This window comes from Pan troglodytes, chromosome 11, assembly GCF_028858775.2.
Source record: "Pan troglodytes isolate AG18354 chromosome 11, NHGRI_mPanTro3-v2.0_pri, whole genome shotgun sequence".
Taxonomy (NCBI): Eukaryota; Metazoa; Chordata; class Mammalia; order Primates; family Hominidae; genus Pan; species Pan troglodytes.
Window position 1 is genome coordinate 110,377,132 of NC_072409.2, and position 19,144 is coordinate 110,396,275.

General features: G+C 38.9%; 1 protein-coding gene across 4 annotated transcripts in view; it reads right to left on the minus strand.

The window, feature by feature from the left end:
- Positions 1-19,144, minus strand: part of PDCD1LG2 (programmed cell death 1 ligand 2) — a 77,384-nt gene that overhangs the window by 23,400 nt on the left and 34,840 nt on the right. For all 4 annotated transcript variants that reach the window (XM_001140776.8, XM_009456280.5, XM_063788735.1 and 1 more), the window contains exon 3: positions 13,295-13,600. In XM_001140776.8, coding sequence (XP_001140776.2) covers positions 13,295-13,600 — 306 coding nt within the window. The remainder of the gene's footprint in view (positions 1-13,294; positions 13,601-19,144) is intronic.

Here is a 19,144-nt window from a genome sequence, read left to right on the forward strand (position 1 = left end):
TTTCAGTAGAGATGGGGTTTCACCATGTTGGTCAGCCTGGTTTTGAACTCCTGACCTCAGGTGATCCACCTGCCTCGGCCTCCCAAAGTGCTGGGATTACAGGCATGAGCCACTGTGCCCGGCTTGATTGACTCTTTCTATAATCTATACATAGATCAAAACATCGTATTGTACCCCATAAATATACATTATTGCCAGTTAAAAATAAATTTTAAAATTAAAATAAAACATTATAACCTTATAAAAACTTTAAAAATAAATAAAATAGGCATGATATTCCAAGAGACTAGAAGACACAAGAACAAACCTTCCAGTGGTCTTAGATAATAGCTAAAAATAAGCAAATATCAATAGCATATGCAGTTACCAGGCAGTGTGGAAAGTCACCTGTTGATATTTGGTGAGAGGAAGAGGGAATGAGCACTGGCTTCCATTCGGTAGGAAATATTCTTTTAAGAAATTAAATTTCAATACAATTTTTGAAGTAAGGGTAGTCCTGAAGTAAAGGCAGAGGTGTGACACAACTTTTTTCTCCTAAATTGTTGGAAGTATAAATAGGTACAGACTTTGTGGAAAACAATTTCACATTAAAATAATGGTAACAACCATGTGAAAACCATCTGATGTGTATGATTTACTTATTGTTTTCTATGTGTTGAGATTTGTGCCACGTCCTTTTACATCCTATGGAAGAGAAGGAATGTTCATGCCGTTCTTCACAATTTTTGCCCCTCTGTTCCCCTCCTGTGTTGTGGGTCTCAATGTTAAGAGTTGACAATTTGATTCGTTATAGCAAACAACACCCACTAGATCTGGGTTCACTAGAGAGCAGGGTCACTGCACAATGAAACATCCACCAGAACCTGCGTGCACTTTGGCTCTCCCTTGAAGTTCTTGTCTCCATGTGGTCAGCACACCCAGCTGGGCCTCCTGGTATGTCCCAAAAAGCTCTGACATCTTTCCCCCTAATGTATAAATATACATAATACATATAATACATTATGTCATTTAAATGATATGCAGACCCTATGAGGTGGGTAAAGTTCCTATTACTATTTTGTAATGCATTCTTAATTGGAATCACCATAAGAGGATGTGTCTCTGTGTAATTGCAGATGTCTAGGGATGGTGCAACATAAGCAGATAGAGGAATATGCTCTGAGGTTCTTAGGAGCACCCAGCAGTAGTAGAAGATAAGGCAATTCAGGCACTGAAGCAGCCTACTGAAGGACTTGACCTGTTAGACTCACCAGTCTCCTTGAAGCCAAAACTTTGGCCTATCTTTCATAATCAAACAGTACCCGAAGTGTGTATTTCGAGTACTCACTTTATCTCTCATTTTGTATTATTTATCTACACTTATTTTCCCTTGGTTCAATGTCTTTTGTAATCATTTTATATGATCATACTGTAGATTATTTCTGTAAGCTCTCAAGTCTTTTGGGGAATGAAGTAGAACAAGAACAGGAGCAGAGTACTGTGGGTGAGGGTCGAGCCCACTATTGCAGGTGGCTTGGACCAAGAAACTGATCTTGGTGTCCTGGTTGAGAAGTGATTTCAGAAGTAGGGATGCCAGGAATTGGGAGCTTGGCTGAGGCTTTGACTTGGGATACATGAGGGAGCAGACAGGGAGACAGAGAGAGAGCTCTTCCACTACAAGAATCAGCAAGGTTTGGGGAAGGGACGGGAGCCCACATCCTACATTTTTGCAGTATCAGAAATGTCTCCACAGCCTCTTTCTTATTTGGGAGGTGGTGGAAAAGGAATCGCTTCCCACAGTGGGGAAGCTGGACTGAGGGTGATATTCTTAGGAAAAGATGAGTAAATTTTAGAATTTAAGAGGTGGAAGTACTCCAAAAATTCAAGTGATCTGACTTATTGCTCAATGAAAAACACCTTCTACAGCAATTCTCCTAGATAATTGCTTTGATGATTGTTCCACATACGCTTGAAAACAATGTGTGTTCTGTAGTTGCTGGGTGTATGTTCTATATATCATATGTCTATTAGGTCAAGATGGCTATTTGTGTTGTTCAGATTTTCTATTTTCTTAATTGTTTGTTCTATCAGTTGTAATAGAGATGAGTTGAAATCTCAAATGTAATTGTGGATTTGACTGGTTCTCCTAAGTCTGCCAATTGTTGTTTAATATTTTGAAGCTATACTGTTAAATGGACACACATTTAGGATTGTTATGTGTTCCTTTAGAACTCACTCTTTTATCATTATGAAGTGTCCCTTGTTATCTTTAGTAATATTTTTCTTCTGATATTAGTAAACTGCTAAATAACTTCTGCCTGAAAACATCTATGAATGGAAACTCCTACTTCCTCTAGAAGCAGTCTTTGCCATGATTATACAATAAGCAAGTTAAACTTCCATTGGAAAGATTTTCTTCATGCCAAGCAAAATTGTGCCTCTTTGTAGCTTCTACCCATTGGTATTTGTCTAGTTTAGTAACACAACATATGGTAAGCACCGTAGTTAAAAACATGAGTTCAGAATCTAAGCAGTTTGAGTAGGCTTTAGCCAAGGGCTAGTTATATGACCTCTTAAACCCTCAGTTTTCTTGTTTAGGAAATGGATACAGCAATACTTATCCTTAACAAGGGTGTTAAATAATTAGTTAGATGTCTAGAACGTAGTAAACACTCAATTAGTGTTAGCAATTATTGCAGGTAACCCTTCTGATATTTGAATATAACTGGGAAGACTCCATCCAGTCTTTTCAACCCTAAGTAAAACATGCCTACCTCCTTTAACTATATCTCACAAGACACAGTCTTCAGACCCATTTCCAGATAGTAGTCTTTGGTTATAGTTTAGTTTTGCCAAGTTCTTTAAAAAGGATAGTGTAACACAATCTATATTCTAGATATTATCTAAGCAGCACAAATATCCAGGGTTTTAATGTAACCTAAGGTCATAAGATCAGTTTTGCTAAATATATGATCTGCTGCTCAGTTAGGTTGGCTATATCCTTACAACCTGAATAACAGACCCCTTAGCACTTGGAGATTGTCTCCAAGTTGACTCAAGACCATCAGCCAGCCTTCGTTGTCCCTGACTCAACAACTACTAGCTGTTCAGTCTGTTGTAGATCTAGTCAACTGTATTATTATCCCACCTTTTACCACCCAATACACAAGGTGTGTGTGCTTTGTGTGTCCTGGGTCTGTTTGCCTTCAGATCCATCTCTCACTTTTTCTTCTCTGCTCTGTGTTGCAGGAAGGCAGACTCCTGTGGCCTGTATAGCCTAGGAACGTGACAGCCAATAGGAAGCGGGACAGGAACACTAGAGGGTGGACTGGAGGGAGAAGGGAAGGTATTTCTCCCCTATGCTCTATACTTTTGTGGCCTCTCCAGCAGAAGATGCATCTCTTCCCTGGCTCCAGATACCAATGGACAGGCCCACTGGGTTCCAGTGTCTGTCAAGTGACTTTAATCCCTGGGCTCCATTAACCCTGCCTTCCCCCTTTTCACTATAGCCTAGTGGTAGGAGCAGCTTTCTGCTATTGCTAATTTCTGAATTGCTTCCCTGTTCTCTGTTTGGCTTCTCAGTCTCCCTCATTAAAAGAATTACTATTTTCAGCTTTAGATTTCCACAGGTTTAAATGGTTTCTGTTTCCCTGGTTTGTTCTGGCTGTCTGACAGATATGTTACAAGCAATGCTGTAATTTCTGAAATAAAGATGAAATGTATACATGGTAGTATCTGTTTTATAGTCATAATGACAGTAAATAAATGGAAAAATGTAGTTTTACATGCCTTGGTCTTAGAGGATCTATGCAAGTTTCTAGTAATCAGTTAAATCTTTTAGGACTGCTTTCAATTCATCTGTTAAATTGCCTGAAAAGGAATAGCAGGTTAATGAGTTTGTAATCCCCAGGAGCTTCCCCTCCCCCCCACCCCATTGAAATTCAGGACATTGTTTTCTTTTTTAAAATAATTTCTTTCTTTATTTTTAAAAAACGTGTTATTTTACTCCTAGGCTTCCCGCTACTGCAGGCAGAGCTCAGGACATTTTCTTGACTCCGATTTTCTTACACCCTTCTGTTTCCCCAAGGGAAAAAAAGACACTGAGACTTGGCTCTTTTAGCAAATGCTTTCCTTGGGCCTTAGGGGCTTAAATGTACAGTTGTCTTTTCACTCCTGCCTTGCTTCTCTTTGATTGTTTCCTTCCTCTGCCCTTGGTTTCTTCCTTCTCAGGGTGAAGGCTATTTTAATGGTGGTCATGCTGCCTCCTTCCTGTACTTGCTGAAGTTGAATTCTTGTCATTCTTGGGCAATTTTTGTTGTTGTTGTTTTTAAATTTATTTTTTATTTCAGTAAGTTTTTGGGGAACAGGTGGTGTTTGGTTACATGGATAAGTTTTGTTTTGTTTTGTTTTGTTTTGTTTTGTTTGGAGACAGAGTCTCACTCTGTCACCCAGGCTGGAGTGCAGTGGTGCGATCTCGGCTCACTCTGGGCTCACTGCCACCTCTGCCTCCCGGGTTCAAGCAATTCTCCTGTCTCAGCCTCCAGAGTAGCTGGGATTACAGGCGTGTGTCACTATGCCTGGCTAATTTTTGTATTATCAATAGAGATGGGGTTTCACCATGTTGGCCAGGCTGGTCTCAAACTCCCGACCTCAGGTGATCCGCCCACCTCAGCCCCCCAACGTGCTGGGATTACAGGCGTGAGCCACCGCCCCTGGCTATGGATAAGTTCTTTAGTGGTAATTTCTGAGATTTTGGTGCACCAGTCACCCAAGCAGTATACACCGTACCGAATGTGGAGTGTTCTTTTTTTTTTTTTTTTTGAGATGGAGTCTTGCTGTGTCGCCCAGGCTGGAGTGCAGTGGTGCGATCTCTGCTCTTTGCAAAATCCGCCTCCCAGGTTCCTGCCATTCTCCTGCCTCAGCCTCCCGAGTAGCTGCGACTGCAGGTGCCTGCCACCACGCCCGGCTAATTTTTTGTATTTTTAGTAGAGACGGGGTTTCACCGTGTTAGCCAGGATGATCTTGATCTCCTGACCTCGTGATCTGCCCACCTCGGCCTCCCAAAGTGCTGGGATTACAGGTGTGAGCAACCACGCCTGGCCCAACTGTGGAGTTTTTTATCTCTCACCCCCAACCATCCTTTCCCCCAAGTCCTGAAAGTCCATTGTATCATTCTTATGCCTTTCCATCCTCATAGCTTAGCTCGCACTTATGAGTGAGAGCATACAATGTTTGGTTTTACATTCCTGAGTTACTTCACTTAGAATAATAGTCTCTAATTCCATCCAGGATGCTGCAAATGCTATGATTTCATTCCTTTTCATAGCTAAGTAGTATTCCATGGTGTATATATATAATATGCATATATATATGTATATATAATATATATACCACATTTTCTTTATCCACTCACTGATTGATGGGCATTTGGGCTGGTTCCATATATTTGCAATTGCAAATTGTGCCGCTATAAAAATGTGTGTGCAAGTATCTTTTTTTGTATAATGACTTCTTTTCCTTTGGGTAAATACCTAGCAGTGGGATTGCTGGATCAAATGGCAGGTCTACTTTTAGTTTTTAAAGGAATCTCCACACTGTTTTCCATAGTGGTTGTACTAGTTTACATTCCCACCAAGAGTGTAAGAGTGTTTCTTTTCACCACATCCATGCCAACATCTATTATTTTTTTGTTATGGCCATTCTTGCAGGAGTAAGGTGGTATCGCAGTGTGGTTTTGATTTGCATTTCCCTGAGAATTAGTGATGTTGAGCATTTTTCCATATGCTTGTTGGTCATTTGTGTATCTCCTTGTGAGAACTGTCTATTCATGTCCTTAGCCCATTTTTTGATGGGATCGTTTGTTTTTTTCTTGCTGATTTATTTGCATACCTTGTAGATTCTGGATATTAGTCCTTTGTCAGATGTATAGACTGTGAAGATTTTCTCCCACTCTGTGGGTTGTCTGTTAACTCTGCTGATTATTTCTTTTGCTGTGCAGAAGCTTTTTAGTTTAATTAAGTCCCTATTTATCTATTTACCTTTGTCTTTGTTGCATTTGCTTTTGGGTTCTTGGTCACGAAGTCTTTGCCTAAGCTTATGTCTAGAAGGGCTTTTTCGACGTTATCTTCTAGAATCATTATGGTTTCAGGTCTTAGATTTAAGTCTTTGATCCATCTTGAGTTGATTTTTTATAAGGTAAGATATGAGGATCCAGTTTATTCTTCTGCATGTGGCTAGCCAATTATCCCAGCACCGTTTGTTGAATAGGACGTACTTTCCCCACTTTATGTTTTTGTTTGCTTTGTCAAAGATCAGTTGGCTATAAGTATTTGGCTTTATTCCTAGGTTCTCCGTTTTGTTCCATTGGTCTATGTGCCTATTTTTATACTAGTATTATGCTGTTTTGGTGACTATGGTGTTATAGTATGGTTTGAAGTTAGGCAATGTGATGCCTCCAGGTTTGTTCTTTTTGCTTAGTCTTTCTTGCTTTGGCTATGTGGGCTCTTTTTTGGTTCCATATGAATTTTAGGATTTCTTTTTCTACTTTTGTGAAGAATGATGGTAGTATTTTGATGGGGATTGCGTTGACTTTGTAGATTGCTTTTGCAATCTACAAAGTATGGTCATTTTCACAATATTGATTGTAGCTATTCATGAACATGGGATGTGTTTCCATTTGTTTGTGTCATCTGTGATTTCTTTCAGTAGTGATTTGTAGTTTTCCTTGTAGAGGTCTTTCATGTCCTTTGTTAGGTATATTCCTAAGTATTTTATTTTATTTTTGCAGCTATTGGTTGATGTTGGTGTATAGCAGAGCTACTGATTTGTGTACATTAATTTTGTATCCTGAAACTTTGCTGAATTTGTTTACCAGTTCTAGGAGCTTTCAAGATGAATCCTTAGGGTTTTCTAGGTATATGATCATATCGTCAGCAAACAGCAACAGTTTGACTTCCTCTTTGCCAATTTGGATGCCCTTTATTTCTTTCTCTTTGAGTGCTCTGGCCAGGACTTCCAGTACTATGCTGAATAAAAGTGGTGAAAGTGTCTTGTCTTGTTCCAATTCTCAGGGAGAATGCTTTCAACTTTTCCCCATTCAGTATAATGTTGGCTGTGGGTTTGTCGTAGTTAGCTTTTATTACCTTAAGATATATTCCTTCTGTGCTAATTTTGCTGAGGGTTTTAATCATAAAGGATGTTAGATTTTGTCAAATGCTTTTTCTGAATCTATTGAGATGATCATGTGATTTTTGTTTTTAATTCTGTTTGTGTGGTGTATCACATTTATTAACTTGTGGATGTTAAACCATCCCTGCATCCCTGGTGTAAAACCCACTTGATCATGGTGGATTATCTTTTTGATATGCTGTTGGATTTGGTTAGCTAGTATTTTGTTGAGGATTTTTGCATCTATGTTTATCAGGGATACTGGCCTGTAGTTTTCTTTTTTTGTTATGTCCTTCCCTAGTTTTGTATTAGGGTGCTACTGGCTTCATAGAATGATTTAGGGAGGATTCCCTCTTTCTCTATCCTGTGGAATAGTGTCAATAGAATTGGTACCAATTCTTTGAATGTCTGATAGAATTCAGCTATGAATCTGTCTGGTCCTGGATTTTTTTTTGTTGTTGACAATTTTAAAAGTTACCATTCAATCTTGCTTCTTGTTATTGATCTGTTTATAGTTCCTATATCTTTCTGGTTTAATCTAGAAGGGTTGTATATTTCCAGGAATGTATCCATCTCCTCTAGCTTTTCTAGTTTGTACGTGTAAAGGTGTTCATAGTGGCCTTGAATAATCTTTTGTATTTCTGTGATATGAGTAGTAATATCTCCATTTCATTTCTAATTGAGATTATTTGGATCTTCTCTCTTCTTTTCTTGGTTATCAATTTTATTTATCTTTTCAAATAACCAGATTTTTGTTTCATTTCTCTTTTGTATTTTTTTTGTTTCAATTTCATTTAGTTCTGCCCTGATCTTTGTAATTTCTTTTCTTCTGCTGGGTTTGGGTTTGGATTGTTCTTGTTTCTCCAGCTCCAGGAGGTGTGACTTTAGATTGCCTATTTGTGCTCTTTCGGACTTTTTGATGTAGGCATTTAATGCTATGAATGTTTCTCTTAGCACTGCTTTTGCTGTATCCCAGAGTTTTGATAGGTTGTGTCACTATTATCGTTCAGTTCAAAGAGTTTTTAAATTTCTATCTTGATTTCATTGTTCACCCAATGATCACTCATTATTTAACTTCCATGTAATTGCATGGTTTTGAAGATTCCTTTTGGAGTTTATTTCCAGTTTTACTCCACTGTGATCTAAGAGAGTACTTGATATAATTTTGATTTTCTTAAATTTATGGAGACTTGTTTTGTGGCCTACAATATAGTCTATCTTGGAGAATGTTCCATATGCTGATGAATAGAATGTATATTCTGCAATTGTTGGGTAGAATGTTCTGTAAATATCTGTTAAGTCTATTTGTGGTAGGGCATAGTTTAAATTCATTGTTTCTGGTTTGAAGTACTTCTGTCAGCTTCAGCCCATTCCTGGTGTTGGCTCTTCCCATCCGCCTGCCCTGCCCAGGCCTTCAGGATGGTTTGGCTCTTGGTGTTCTTGTTTTTAGTGCCTCCTCTGCGACCCTGTCTGGAAACCTTTGCACAGACCAGTTCTCAACCCCAGCTCCTCTGAGAGACCCCTGGGCTCCTGGGGCCTCTCTGTTCTTTGGCCATGCTCCCGCCCCTTCCTCAGATGGATTGCCCCCAGTAATGTAGGTGCCACCTGGCTTTTCAGAAACCACAGTCCTTTATCACTGTCTCTTCCAGAATCTCCAGTCATTCCACCTCATAATTTGTTCTGTCCTTTTGAAATTAACTCTTTTCATTATATTTGATAAGAATTTCTGCCCAGACATCAACGAAGGTGCTATAAACAAACCCATTTTCAAGCTTTATGCCATGGATCAGGCATTGTAAGATAAAAACGTGTCCTTCTTCTAGTCCTACTTCATTCATGGGAACCCTCACTGGGGCCTCAGATCTATCTTGCTTCTTTTAGAGACCCTGGATCAGGGTAGCCTACTGTTAGGTGATGGTCCAACTTTTTTTTTGCTTGTATTCCTCCTAAAATAAGTATGATGCAGTATGCTCTTCTCACCTGTTAAGTTGATTCTTATAATTTTTCATAAGTTTCTATACTGGAAAAACATGTAATGTTCAGCATCTTATGATTTTTTTTAGTAAAACAATTATTTTACTCTTACATATGTATCCAAAGGTGACTAAATATAAAAGAAGTTATCTTTTATATACAACATTATCCTTGAAAAATACATATAACTATTTAACAACAGTATATAGCTTCAAATAGCTAGAAGGGGTACATTGAATGTTCTCAACACAAAGAAATAATAAATATTTGAGATGATAAATATGCTAATTACCCCGATCTGATCACTATACATTGTATATATTGAAACATCACTATGTACCCCATAAATAAGTACAACTATTGTCAATTAAAAAAAGATAAAATACTTTCACATATACCCAAAAAAAATGATCTCAAAAGAAGGTGCACATAACTTCAGAATTTTTTCTGCTGTTTTGTCTGTTATTGCTTGTAATCATGTTTTCACAATAAACTTAATGTGTCAATTTCTTTTTTTTTTTTTTCTTTTTTTGAGACAGAGTCTCGCTCTGTCGCCCAGGCTGGAGTGCAGTGGCGCGATCTTGGCTCACTACAAGCTCCGCCTCCCGGGTTAACGCCATTCTCCTGCCTCAGCCTCCCCAGTAGCTGGGACTACAGGCGCACACCACCACGCCCGGCTAATTTTTGTTGTATTTTTTAGTAGAGACAGGGTTTCACCATGTTAGCCAAGATGGTCTCGATCTCCTGACCTCATGATCCACCCGCCTTGGCCTCCCAAAATGCTGGGATTACGGTCGTGAGCCACCGCGCCCAGCCTAATGTGTTCATTTCTAAAATATATATACATAGTACAATATAGTTTCCACAAGAAAAAAAATATATGCATCTAAAACAATATTACATATTTTAAATAAGCTCTTACAAACAAAAGAATATGTATGAAACATGCTGGAATAATTTCCTGTGTTAAAAAAGGGGAATGAGACTGGAGAATGTGGAAAAAAGAGAATAAATAAATAAGACAAATAACAGAGGCTTTTTGGGTAAGGAACCTAATCTATTCAATTCTTTCTAAGTAAAAATAAATAAATTATTAAATGAAAAAATTCTTCTCTGTCTAAATTGTTTCTTTTCATTCACTGAAACTCACTTCCAATTTCACCTTCCCTACAGAATTTTATGTTAATGTAACATATTCTTGTTTGACAGATTTTGTATTGATTATCATTATATGTCTTTACAACAACAAAATATTTATAGCTATTGAAATTAAAACTTTTCTCTTGTGACTATGAAGCTTTAAATGTTCAGGGTGTTCTGCATTGAGATCTAATTTTTTTTATTACACTGTAAGTTTTAGGGTACATGTGCACAACGTGCAGGTTTGTTACATATGTGTACATGTGCCATGTTGGTGTGCCGCACCCATTAACTTGTCATTAAACATTAGGTATATCTCCTAATGCTATCCCTCTCCCCTGCCCCCACCCCACAACAGTCCCCAGTGTGTGATGTTCCCCTCCCTGTGTCCATGTGTTCTCATTGTTCAATTCCCACCTATGAGTGAGAACGTGCGGTGTTTGGTTTTTTTGTCCTTGTGATAGTTTGCTGAGAATGATGGTTTCCAGCTTCATCCAGGTCCCTACAAAGGACATGAACTCATCATTTGTTATGGCTGCATAGTATTCTATGGTGTATACATGCCACATTTTCTTAATCCAGTCTATCGTTGTTGGACATTTATTTCTATTATTATTAACACATATTTGATCAAAATGTAAAATGTTATGAATATTGATAATTATTAAACATGAAAGATGAAAATTTATTGGGAATGTGTCTCTTAATAAGATGGATATGGCTCTCTTTTCCATATTATTCGTGAATCCGAAGAAGCATATGACATGGTTGGAATGATTTTATATAATAGAATTCAGCCTCAATTCTATTTCTATTTTTCATTTTTTTGTAGCTTATAAAGGCTAAGGAATCTTGTTCGTATGAGTAAATCAATGGGAATGGAAGCAGTTTCGTTACAGCAATGCCATTTCATTCTTTGACCTGATTTACATGGCAAAAATTACTCATTTTTGATTCTCAGTTATTAACTTTATAAGGGCCTCCTTCAATTTTGTTGAAAGCAGAAAATTTGATACCACATTATTTGCAAAAGGGTTTTTAGTCATAACAGTTCCATCAGGTGTCAATGTTCCCAATCATTCTTTTATTTAACACTATAGAGGGTTTTACACCCTGGGACAATGGACTATATTCATGATGAGTGAGTGGTAGGCTTAAAAGAGGAAGTGTTTTAGGGGAACCCCAAGAGCCTTGCCTGGCATGCACATTGTCAGGCTCGTCAATTTTGGGAACGAGTATTTGGGGAAGATGAGGATCTAGGAACTCACTTCCTAAAACTGCCTGTGCCCATACATCCCTTGAAAAGTCTTTGTAATCCCCAAATATCCCAGTTTGATGACCAACACTATAAGGAACAAACCTCTCCACAACTGAGAAATCCCTGATCTAGGTAAGGAGTAGGCAGGGTGCCTCCCCAGGAATGAGAGACAGTTCTCAGTTTGAGAGAATGGGCAGAAGGCCTGGCCCGTTAGTACAGCATTCAGATAGAGATCAATAAAAACAGAGGTGGTGATTTAGGGTTGCAGATATTCGAGTACATCAAGGCATCCTGAGAATGTACAGCCTTACATTAAGGGAACTCAGACAAACTTCAGTGTTCTAGAGTTCCTCCCAGCTGCTGCCTGGATGTAGGAAATGCAATAAAGATAGAAAACAGTTACATCTAGGCTAATGGCTTTCCTGGTGACTCATTGATGGTTGAGGTGTGAGGAGGTCACTGCCCCTGTAACAACTGAGGGTCGTTTAACCAAGTCTCTGGACACTTATTATATGCCGGGTACCATGCTCAGTTCTTTATGTTCATTATCTCTCTCAATGTTGACAACAATCCTGTGTGTTTGGTACTACTATTGTTCGTCTTCTACAAATAAGCAAAATGTGAGGTTATGAAAGGCAAAATAACCTGCCCAAGGACAAGGGCGAACACAATATTCATCCTCATGTCCAGTCCCTCTAGGTTGTCCTTCTTTGTACCAGATCATAAAGTCACACACTTTCTGCCAAGGTTAATGGTTTTTTGGGGCCAAAACCCACGGACCCTCTAGAAGACAATACAGACCATCTGAGGTCCAATGCGTGGGAGGGGAAGAGGCCAGAGAAATATTGGCATCATTTATCTCGGAGCATTCAAGCCTGGAGACCATAAGCCAATGAACAAGCAAAATCTATTTTTTATAGTTGTTATATGTCTTTCCTCAAATCACCTTTTCTAGAACAAACAAGAGTGTGAAGATTCTCTTTATATTTAGATTTTCAATTGTGCTGGAGTGGAGAGATCCCTGAATCCAGAGGAATAGGGACAGCTACAGACTTCATGGGACTCTCTTGGGCTACCCACTTCCCTTCTCTGGATCCCAGCTACTTCATCTGCAGTAAATAGGGCTTGCATTTGAGCAGTGTTTTCCAAACTTGTAACTTTTTATGATCCAAAGTAAGGAAAAAAAAATTTATACCATGACCCAACACACACACACACACACACACACACATCCCTCAGAAATTAGTTTTACAGTACTCAGTCCTACTCTGTGATGTCGTCTGATCTACTCTGTCTATTCTCTTCTATTCATTATTTTTTAAAGGGCGGGAAACGTGCATCTGGTTGCTACTCACTAAATTGATATTTTAATCCACGAATGGGCGGCAAACCATGGTTTTAAAAACTCTGGATTGAGGGTATAAACTATTGAAAAAGAGTATCTTAATCAAGTCAGGGATGTTCCATGGGAGAATTGTGAATTAGGCAAAGCTTATTTTTCATACCCTCCCACATTTCAAGGACTAATTTTCCTGGCTTCCTCCAGTCCCATTTTATTCCTATAGGTCCTACCCCCTTTCACTTGTACTTCAGCTGCTTTGTACTCAGATGTCAAAAATTATTTCCAAGCAGACGCTTTCATTTTCTCTGAAATAGCTGTCTCCTTAAAAGCAGCCTGCTTGTTTTTGCTTGAGCTACCTTTAATGGGTTTCTGTCACTTGCAGATCCTCTGTTGGAGAGATGCTTCCATGGATTCTAGTCCTTGACACCACTCACCTTTGACTTTCAGAGTCAGGTACTTGTAGTCCCAGGCGACCCCATAGATGATTATGCATTGGTACTGTCCTTCGTCCCTCACTTGGACTTGAGGTATGTGGAACAAGGCCTTCCCTAGGGGCAGCTGCTCCTCCAGCAAAGTGGCTCTTTCACAGTGTGGGGATGTATCATTTTCCACCTTTTGCAAACTGGCTGTTATTGCTCCAAGGTTCACATGACTTCCAGTGTCAAAGTTGCATTCCAGGGTCACATTGCTGCCATGCTCTATTATGTACAGTTCCTTAGGGACTGTCACTGTGAATAAAGCTGAAAAGAAAACAAGATATTTTGTCATTGTCTGCCTTTACTTTACATTCCAGTTCTTACAAAGCGTAACCTGAGACCCATCTCACCCCCCTTTTCCAAAAGGCACCTGTCTTATCTGGACATTCCCGTGGCGAATGCTTTTTCTCCTTTGCCCCATCCATCTGGGCAAGAGTGGGATTCTTGACCCACTGATCTGAGGTGGGTCTCTCCTCCAAACATTCCCTCCTGTGCAGCTGACTGCCCTTTGCTCCTGTCTGGGCACCCCAGCAAGAGCTTCTGGTGGACAGCACTGCTTGCTCTCAGAGGCCTCTCCCACCTCCAGTCCCTGACCCCCCAAGCCCTGCAGTCATTCCAGGTCATCTGTCATATAAGAACAAAATGCTTCCTTTCGACTTCCCTACCATCAAGGTCTGAGCTCATGTTACTTAAATACCTTCACATCCTATTCTCCAGGTTTGTTTCCCTCAATCCATATTGATTAATCTATATATTTTTGTGCCAAGTATCACTCCTCTCACCAGTGATGGTAATAATAACTATTACTTGTTGAATTCTTACAATTGTCAGACACTCTGCTAACACATTGTCTCACTGAGTCTTCCCAGAAGCCAGCAAGGTAGGTAATAATATTCTATCCTTTTTTTCAGAAAACAAAAATGAGGCACAAAAAGATGAAGTAACTTGCCCAAGATTGCACAGCCAGAATCAGATCAGGTATTTCTAACCACCACATCATACAAGCCCACTGTAGATGCTTTCTATTTTCTGACAATAAAGGGAAAGGAAAAATGGAACTGATACTTAATGTATATCTAGTATGTTCTATGCCAGGCACTGTGCTAGGTACTTTTAACTATATTGTTTAATACTGAAAACATGACCGTGAAACCTGTTTTGTCATTATGGTTATATAGTTGAGGAAACTGGCTCCAAGCAGTTCACTTCAGGACATATGTTAGTACAGTTAAAATCCAGAGCCAGTCAGATGTTTGACTACAAAATCCGTAGTTTCCACTCAGAGTTTACCAAAATGTGAGGGAGACGCCACTAGAAGTATGTAAGATGATTTTAGATGAGGCAGAATCAAAGCCTAAAGGGAGTTAAATTATTCAGAGAGGAATTTATTCCCTTTTCCATTCTATTTTAATCCTTCAATTGTATATAATTTGCAACTAGACTTCCACACCTCTAACAATGGCTATTTTTCCTTTTAATCAAACAGGAAGCTTCTGGGTAGATAACAGTATCTGGGTAGGATTTGATAACACTGCTTTATTTTCACTGCATTTATTTTTCTTCCTATTCTCTATTTACCAGTGCAAATGATACTTGTTTTTCATCTACCACAGGGGTATGTGGTTTTATTTTTTAAAAGTTGAATTGATCTAAATAGTTCTATAAAAAAGCATAAGGAGTGGCCAAACTAGTAAAGGTAGTGTTTACATCAATAAAGTGTGAAAAACGACAAAATTAGGCTGCTTCCATCATTAATGAATGGGTATTTATTATGATGGAGGTATAGGAAAATCTTGAAGTAGTTTCTGAATAATCACAGAAGATTAGATCAAATTATGTTCAGTAGAGCTTGCTTCATTCATTTATTCATTCATTCAATCAAATCATTCATTCAACAAATATTTGGGGGCTGCTTCTAAGCATTAACTATTCAAGAAGTTGTTTCAGTATAAAATGTGATACGGAAGAGCATAGGATATAGTGACAGGTGAGCCTGGGTTCAAATGCTGACTCAGGATTAGGAGTCCTTTGACTGTGAGTCCGTCCTTTAATCTTTATGAGCTTCAGCCTCTTTATCTATAAAATGAGGTTGAACTCTACCTCTCAGTATTGTGGTGGAGGCTGGACGAGGTGTTACATGTGAAGTGCCTAGATCTGGCAGGCAGTAGGCACTCAGCAAATGTTCGTTCCTTTCTTTCATACCATGTTTTAGTTCTTGGGAAAGTGGTAATTCATATGTGGAATGCATGGCCGATCTTTATCCTCCAGGATATTTTACTAACCAGGACAGTCCATTCTCTGATCAGATTTCACAGTATAAGTAACTTTTGGGTTTTCTGCTGCTTGAATGATTCCCACTGCACATGTCCTCTGATTCAAGTTTTTCTTCCCACTATCCTGCAAATCTTTGAAGGCAAAGACCAGGCTGAGTTTGCTTTGATATATCCAGTACCTAGCACATAGCAAGTTCTAGTTAAGAGCTTGGCAAATAAATGACAGAAAGAGAGAGAGGGAGAAAGAAAGGATGACCCTGGTTATATATTCACCTCTGCTTTCCTTTCATCAAACTGCAACTTGCCTGTGATCACACAAATTGGCATTCTTAATTGCCACACAGCACACTTGATAGTGGTATGCACAAACTTGAGATTTATTTCAAATGACCGACATTTTTGGCTTGCCTCTATCCCTGTTTTAACCATGGCTAGAACATTAATGTGCCTTTCTACAGAGAGGAGTTCACGTGTGCCCAGCATTCTTTTGTGCAGGAGGGGCACAGGGGCAGGGCTATAAGGTGAGTGTACGTGTGTAAAACAATGCTAATCATATCTGCACTTGCTGTGCCAGGTTGCAAAGACCCTGGAATAATGCATGTAAAAAGAGATTTCCTGTATGATTCTTTTATTTAAATCCACTGCACACTTGGAATAGCTCTCACCTCAGAATCTCCATAATGGGACCCTCTTAAGGGCAGATCCCTTTATGATGGAAGCCGTCCTTAAATACTTGAGTTATTAAGTCCCTTATAACTTAATGCAGAGCCACCTGATACCAAATCCAATCTGTCCTTGAAGAATAATATTCAACTATTCATCAAATATGTAGTAATCATATGCCAAGTTCAGGAATTACCTACTGCTTTTACTCTTCTATAATACTTCTCTTGTTTAATTACATTTGATAAACAGGAAACAGGGAAGAAAATGGGGCTTACAAGGAAGGTTAGTTGCTGAGTCTGCGTAACAAGAATTAAATAGATGACTTTGGGTAGAGACTGTTGAATCTATTTAGCAAATTTATTTACTGCACTATGCTTTCTTGTCATGAGAAAGGGAACGCCTATAACTTCCTCTGGAACTCCCCTTAGCTTACAGCAGAACTCCCCTCTTTACTGCCTGGGCCTTTGATAAAAGTCCATTTTCTTCCTATTTTTCCTGTCTGCCTTGTAAGAATATGTGCCAGGAGTGATAGGCATAAAATATGCTACTTGTCAGACAGGTGACATTTTTCAGCTAATATTTACAAGAGAAAAGAGCAATTAGCAAACCTGAATCATATGTCTGAATAGCTCAGAATACCTAGAAGATTAATTGTTACTTGGTCTAATTTTGCCCCAAGTAAAGTTTCTAAGACATGCAAACTTTGAGCTTGATTACTCCATACAAAATAAGAGGTTTAGGCAATGCAATAGATTTTTGAAATCCTGAAACATTCTTGCTTATTGTAAGTTACAGAGGCAATCAAGACACTGATGCAAACAATTCTATGAAGAGGTTTTTTCTCAAGCCCAGCTGCAAATTAGATTCACTAAGCAGAGGGCCTCAATCTTGGCTAACATTGGAATCACCTGGGAGGCTTTTAAAACACACTAATGCCCAGGCACTACTTTGGATCTGTTAAAATTACATTATTTTGGAGATGAGGTCAGCATCATTAAAGATTTTCTTTTCCTGGGAGCTTCTAATGTGCAGACAGTATTGGGAACCATTAGTTACACAAAGTAACATTTGCACGTGCAAGCGTCTTTTACCACCTTGCCTTCAAAGTGTTGTCCTCAACTTCACCTGGAAGCTAGGTAGAAATGTAGAATTTCAAGTCTTCCCCAGACCTAGGGAATCAGGATCTGCATTTTAAGAAGGTCACGGTGATTTGCATGCACATTAATGTTTGAGAAGTAGAGTTATAACACTGGTCTGCATTTGGACTGTCGCTGGGAAGTAGCGTAATAGTTGATATTTCTTAAACACAGTAAGTCAGACACTGGGCTAGCCCATCATTTCATCTGATCCTCCCAGCAACTCTGCGAGGTAGATGTTGCTATCCACATTTTACAGATGGGGAAACTGAAGCTCAAAGAAGTGATGCAACTTGCCCAAGGTCAAAGAATGGTAGCTCATGGAACCGGAATTCAAATTCATCTCTGTGTCTTCAATGCACATTTATTTCTGTGCTACCAATGACTGCAGTTATGACTATATATCCACTGGCATATGTACACTACATCCATGAGTGAGTTTTTTTGTTTTTTTTTTTTTTTGCTGTACGCTAAGGAAAAGATGTTTTGTTTTCTACTTTACAGGCCACATGGTTATTAAATTAAGCTTCAACCTAGGATTGAACTCCTGAAGGTATTAGACAAAGGAGAAAACTGGAAGGTTTCCACAACTACAAAATTAAGCTGACAACACAGGCTTTCCATTCATGTGGGGCCCTTAACTAAACTAAAGGGCAAAAGACTTGGCAAAAGCATGAAAAATTCATGCATGCAGGTCCTTTTGCTAGATTAGAACGCCTAGCTTGATGCATTTCAAAAATTCTTGGGGGAACTTTGCATTTTATTGCAATGAGGCATCAATGGTAGTCAGCCCCTGTCACATATTCAGGAAACACACAATGAATTATTTGCATTACCTCCCAAGATAGCTTCCTCTTGAAGCTAAGTTTATATTTTATCCCCCACATTTAACAACAGAAGTGTAAGTTTTTTCAGACTTGCCACGTAATGTACTTGAGAAGTAAGGGTGGGGTGGGGGGGGGTGCTTTACATAGCCACATTCTTCAGAAAACTCTGAAGTTCCTGGTTTAGGACAAAATCCTGCTCTAAGCACCTGACTCATGCTCTGCTCAGTGTAGGAGGACTGCATGGAGACATGTCTCCGCATAGAAATCCTTTCCCCAACCTGATTATTCTCCTTTGTTTATCTCAGCAGTCAGCAGGGTAGTTTTGGATCTAAAGATAGGCAAAGTGGAGTAACCTAGGCTGAGGTCTGTGCCCCAGAATGACCTCAGGCATCACCATGGTCATTGTGGCCCTCTGGTTTTCATCTACCTCTGGAGTACGAAGAGAGAAGAAAAACATCAATGAAAAAAGACTGGGGTGGCTCTTTCCTCTAAGACATGACAAGGTATAAAAAATATTTCTGGGTTATAAGATGTCCTTAGATTTTGAAATAAAAATGTAAGAAAAAAAACAAATATAAGTGTGATATTTGCAAAAGGATATACACATAAGTTAATGGAACAAAAAGTCCAGAAATAGACCCACATAAATATGACTAATTGATTTTGATGAAGATTCAAAGGCTATTGAATGGGGAAAGGATGGGTGTTTTTTAACGAATGGGACTGGAACAACTGAACATCTACATGTAAAACTAAAATGAGCTTAACCTATACATCACACCTTATATAAAAATTAAAATGGCTTATAAACCTTACATATAGAATATACAACTACAAAATGTGTAGAAGAAAATATAGAAGACAATCTTTTACATCTTGGGTTATGTAAAGAGTTTTTGGATATGA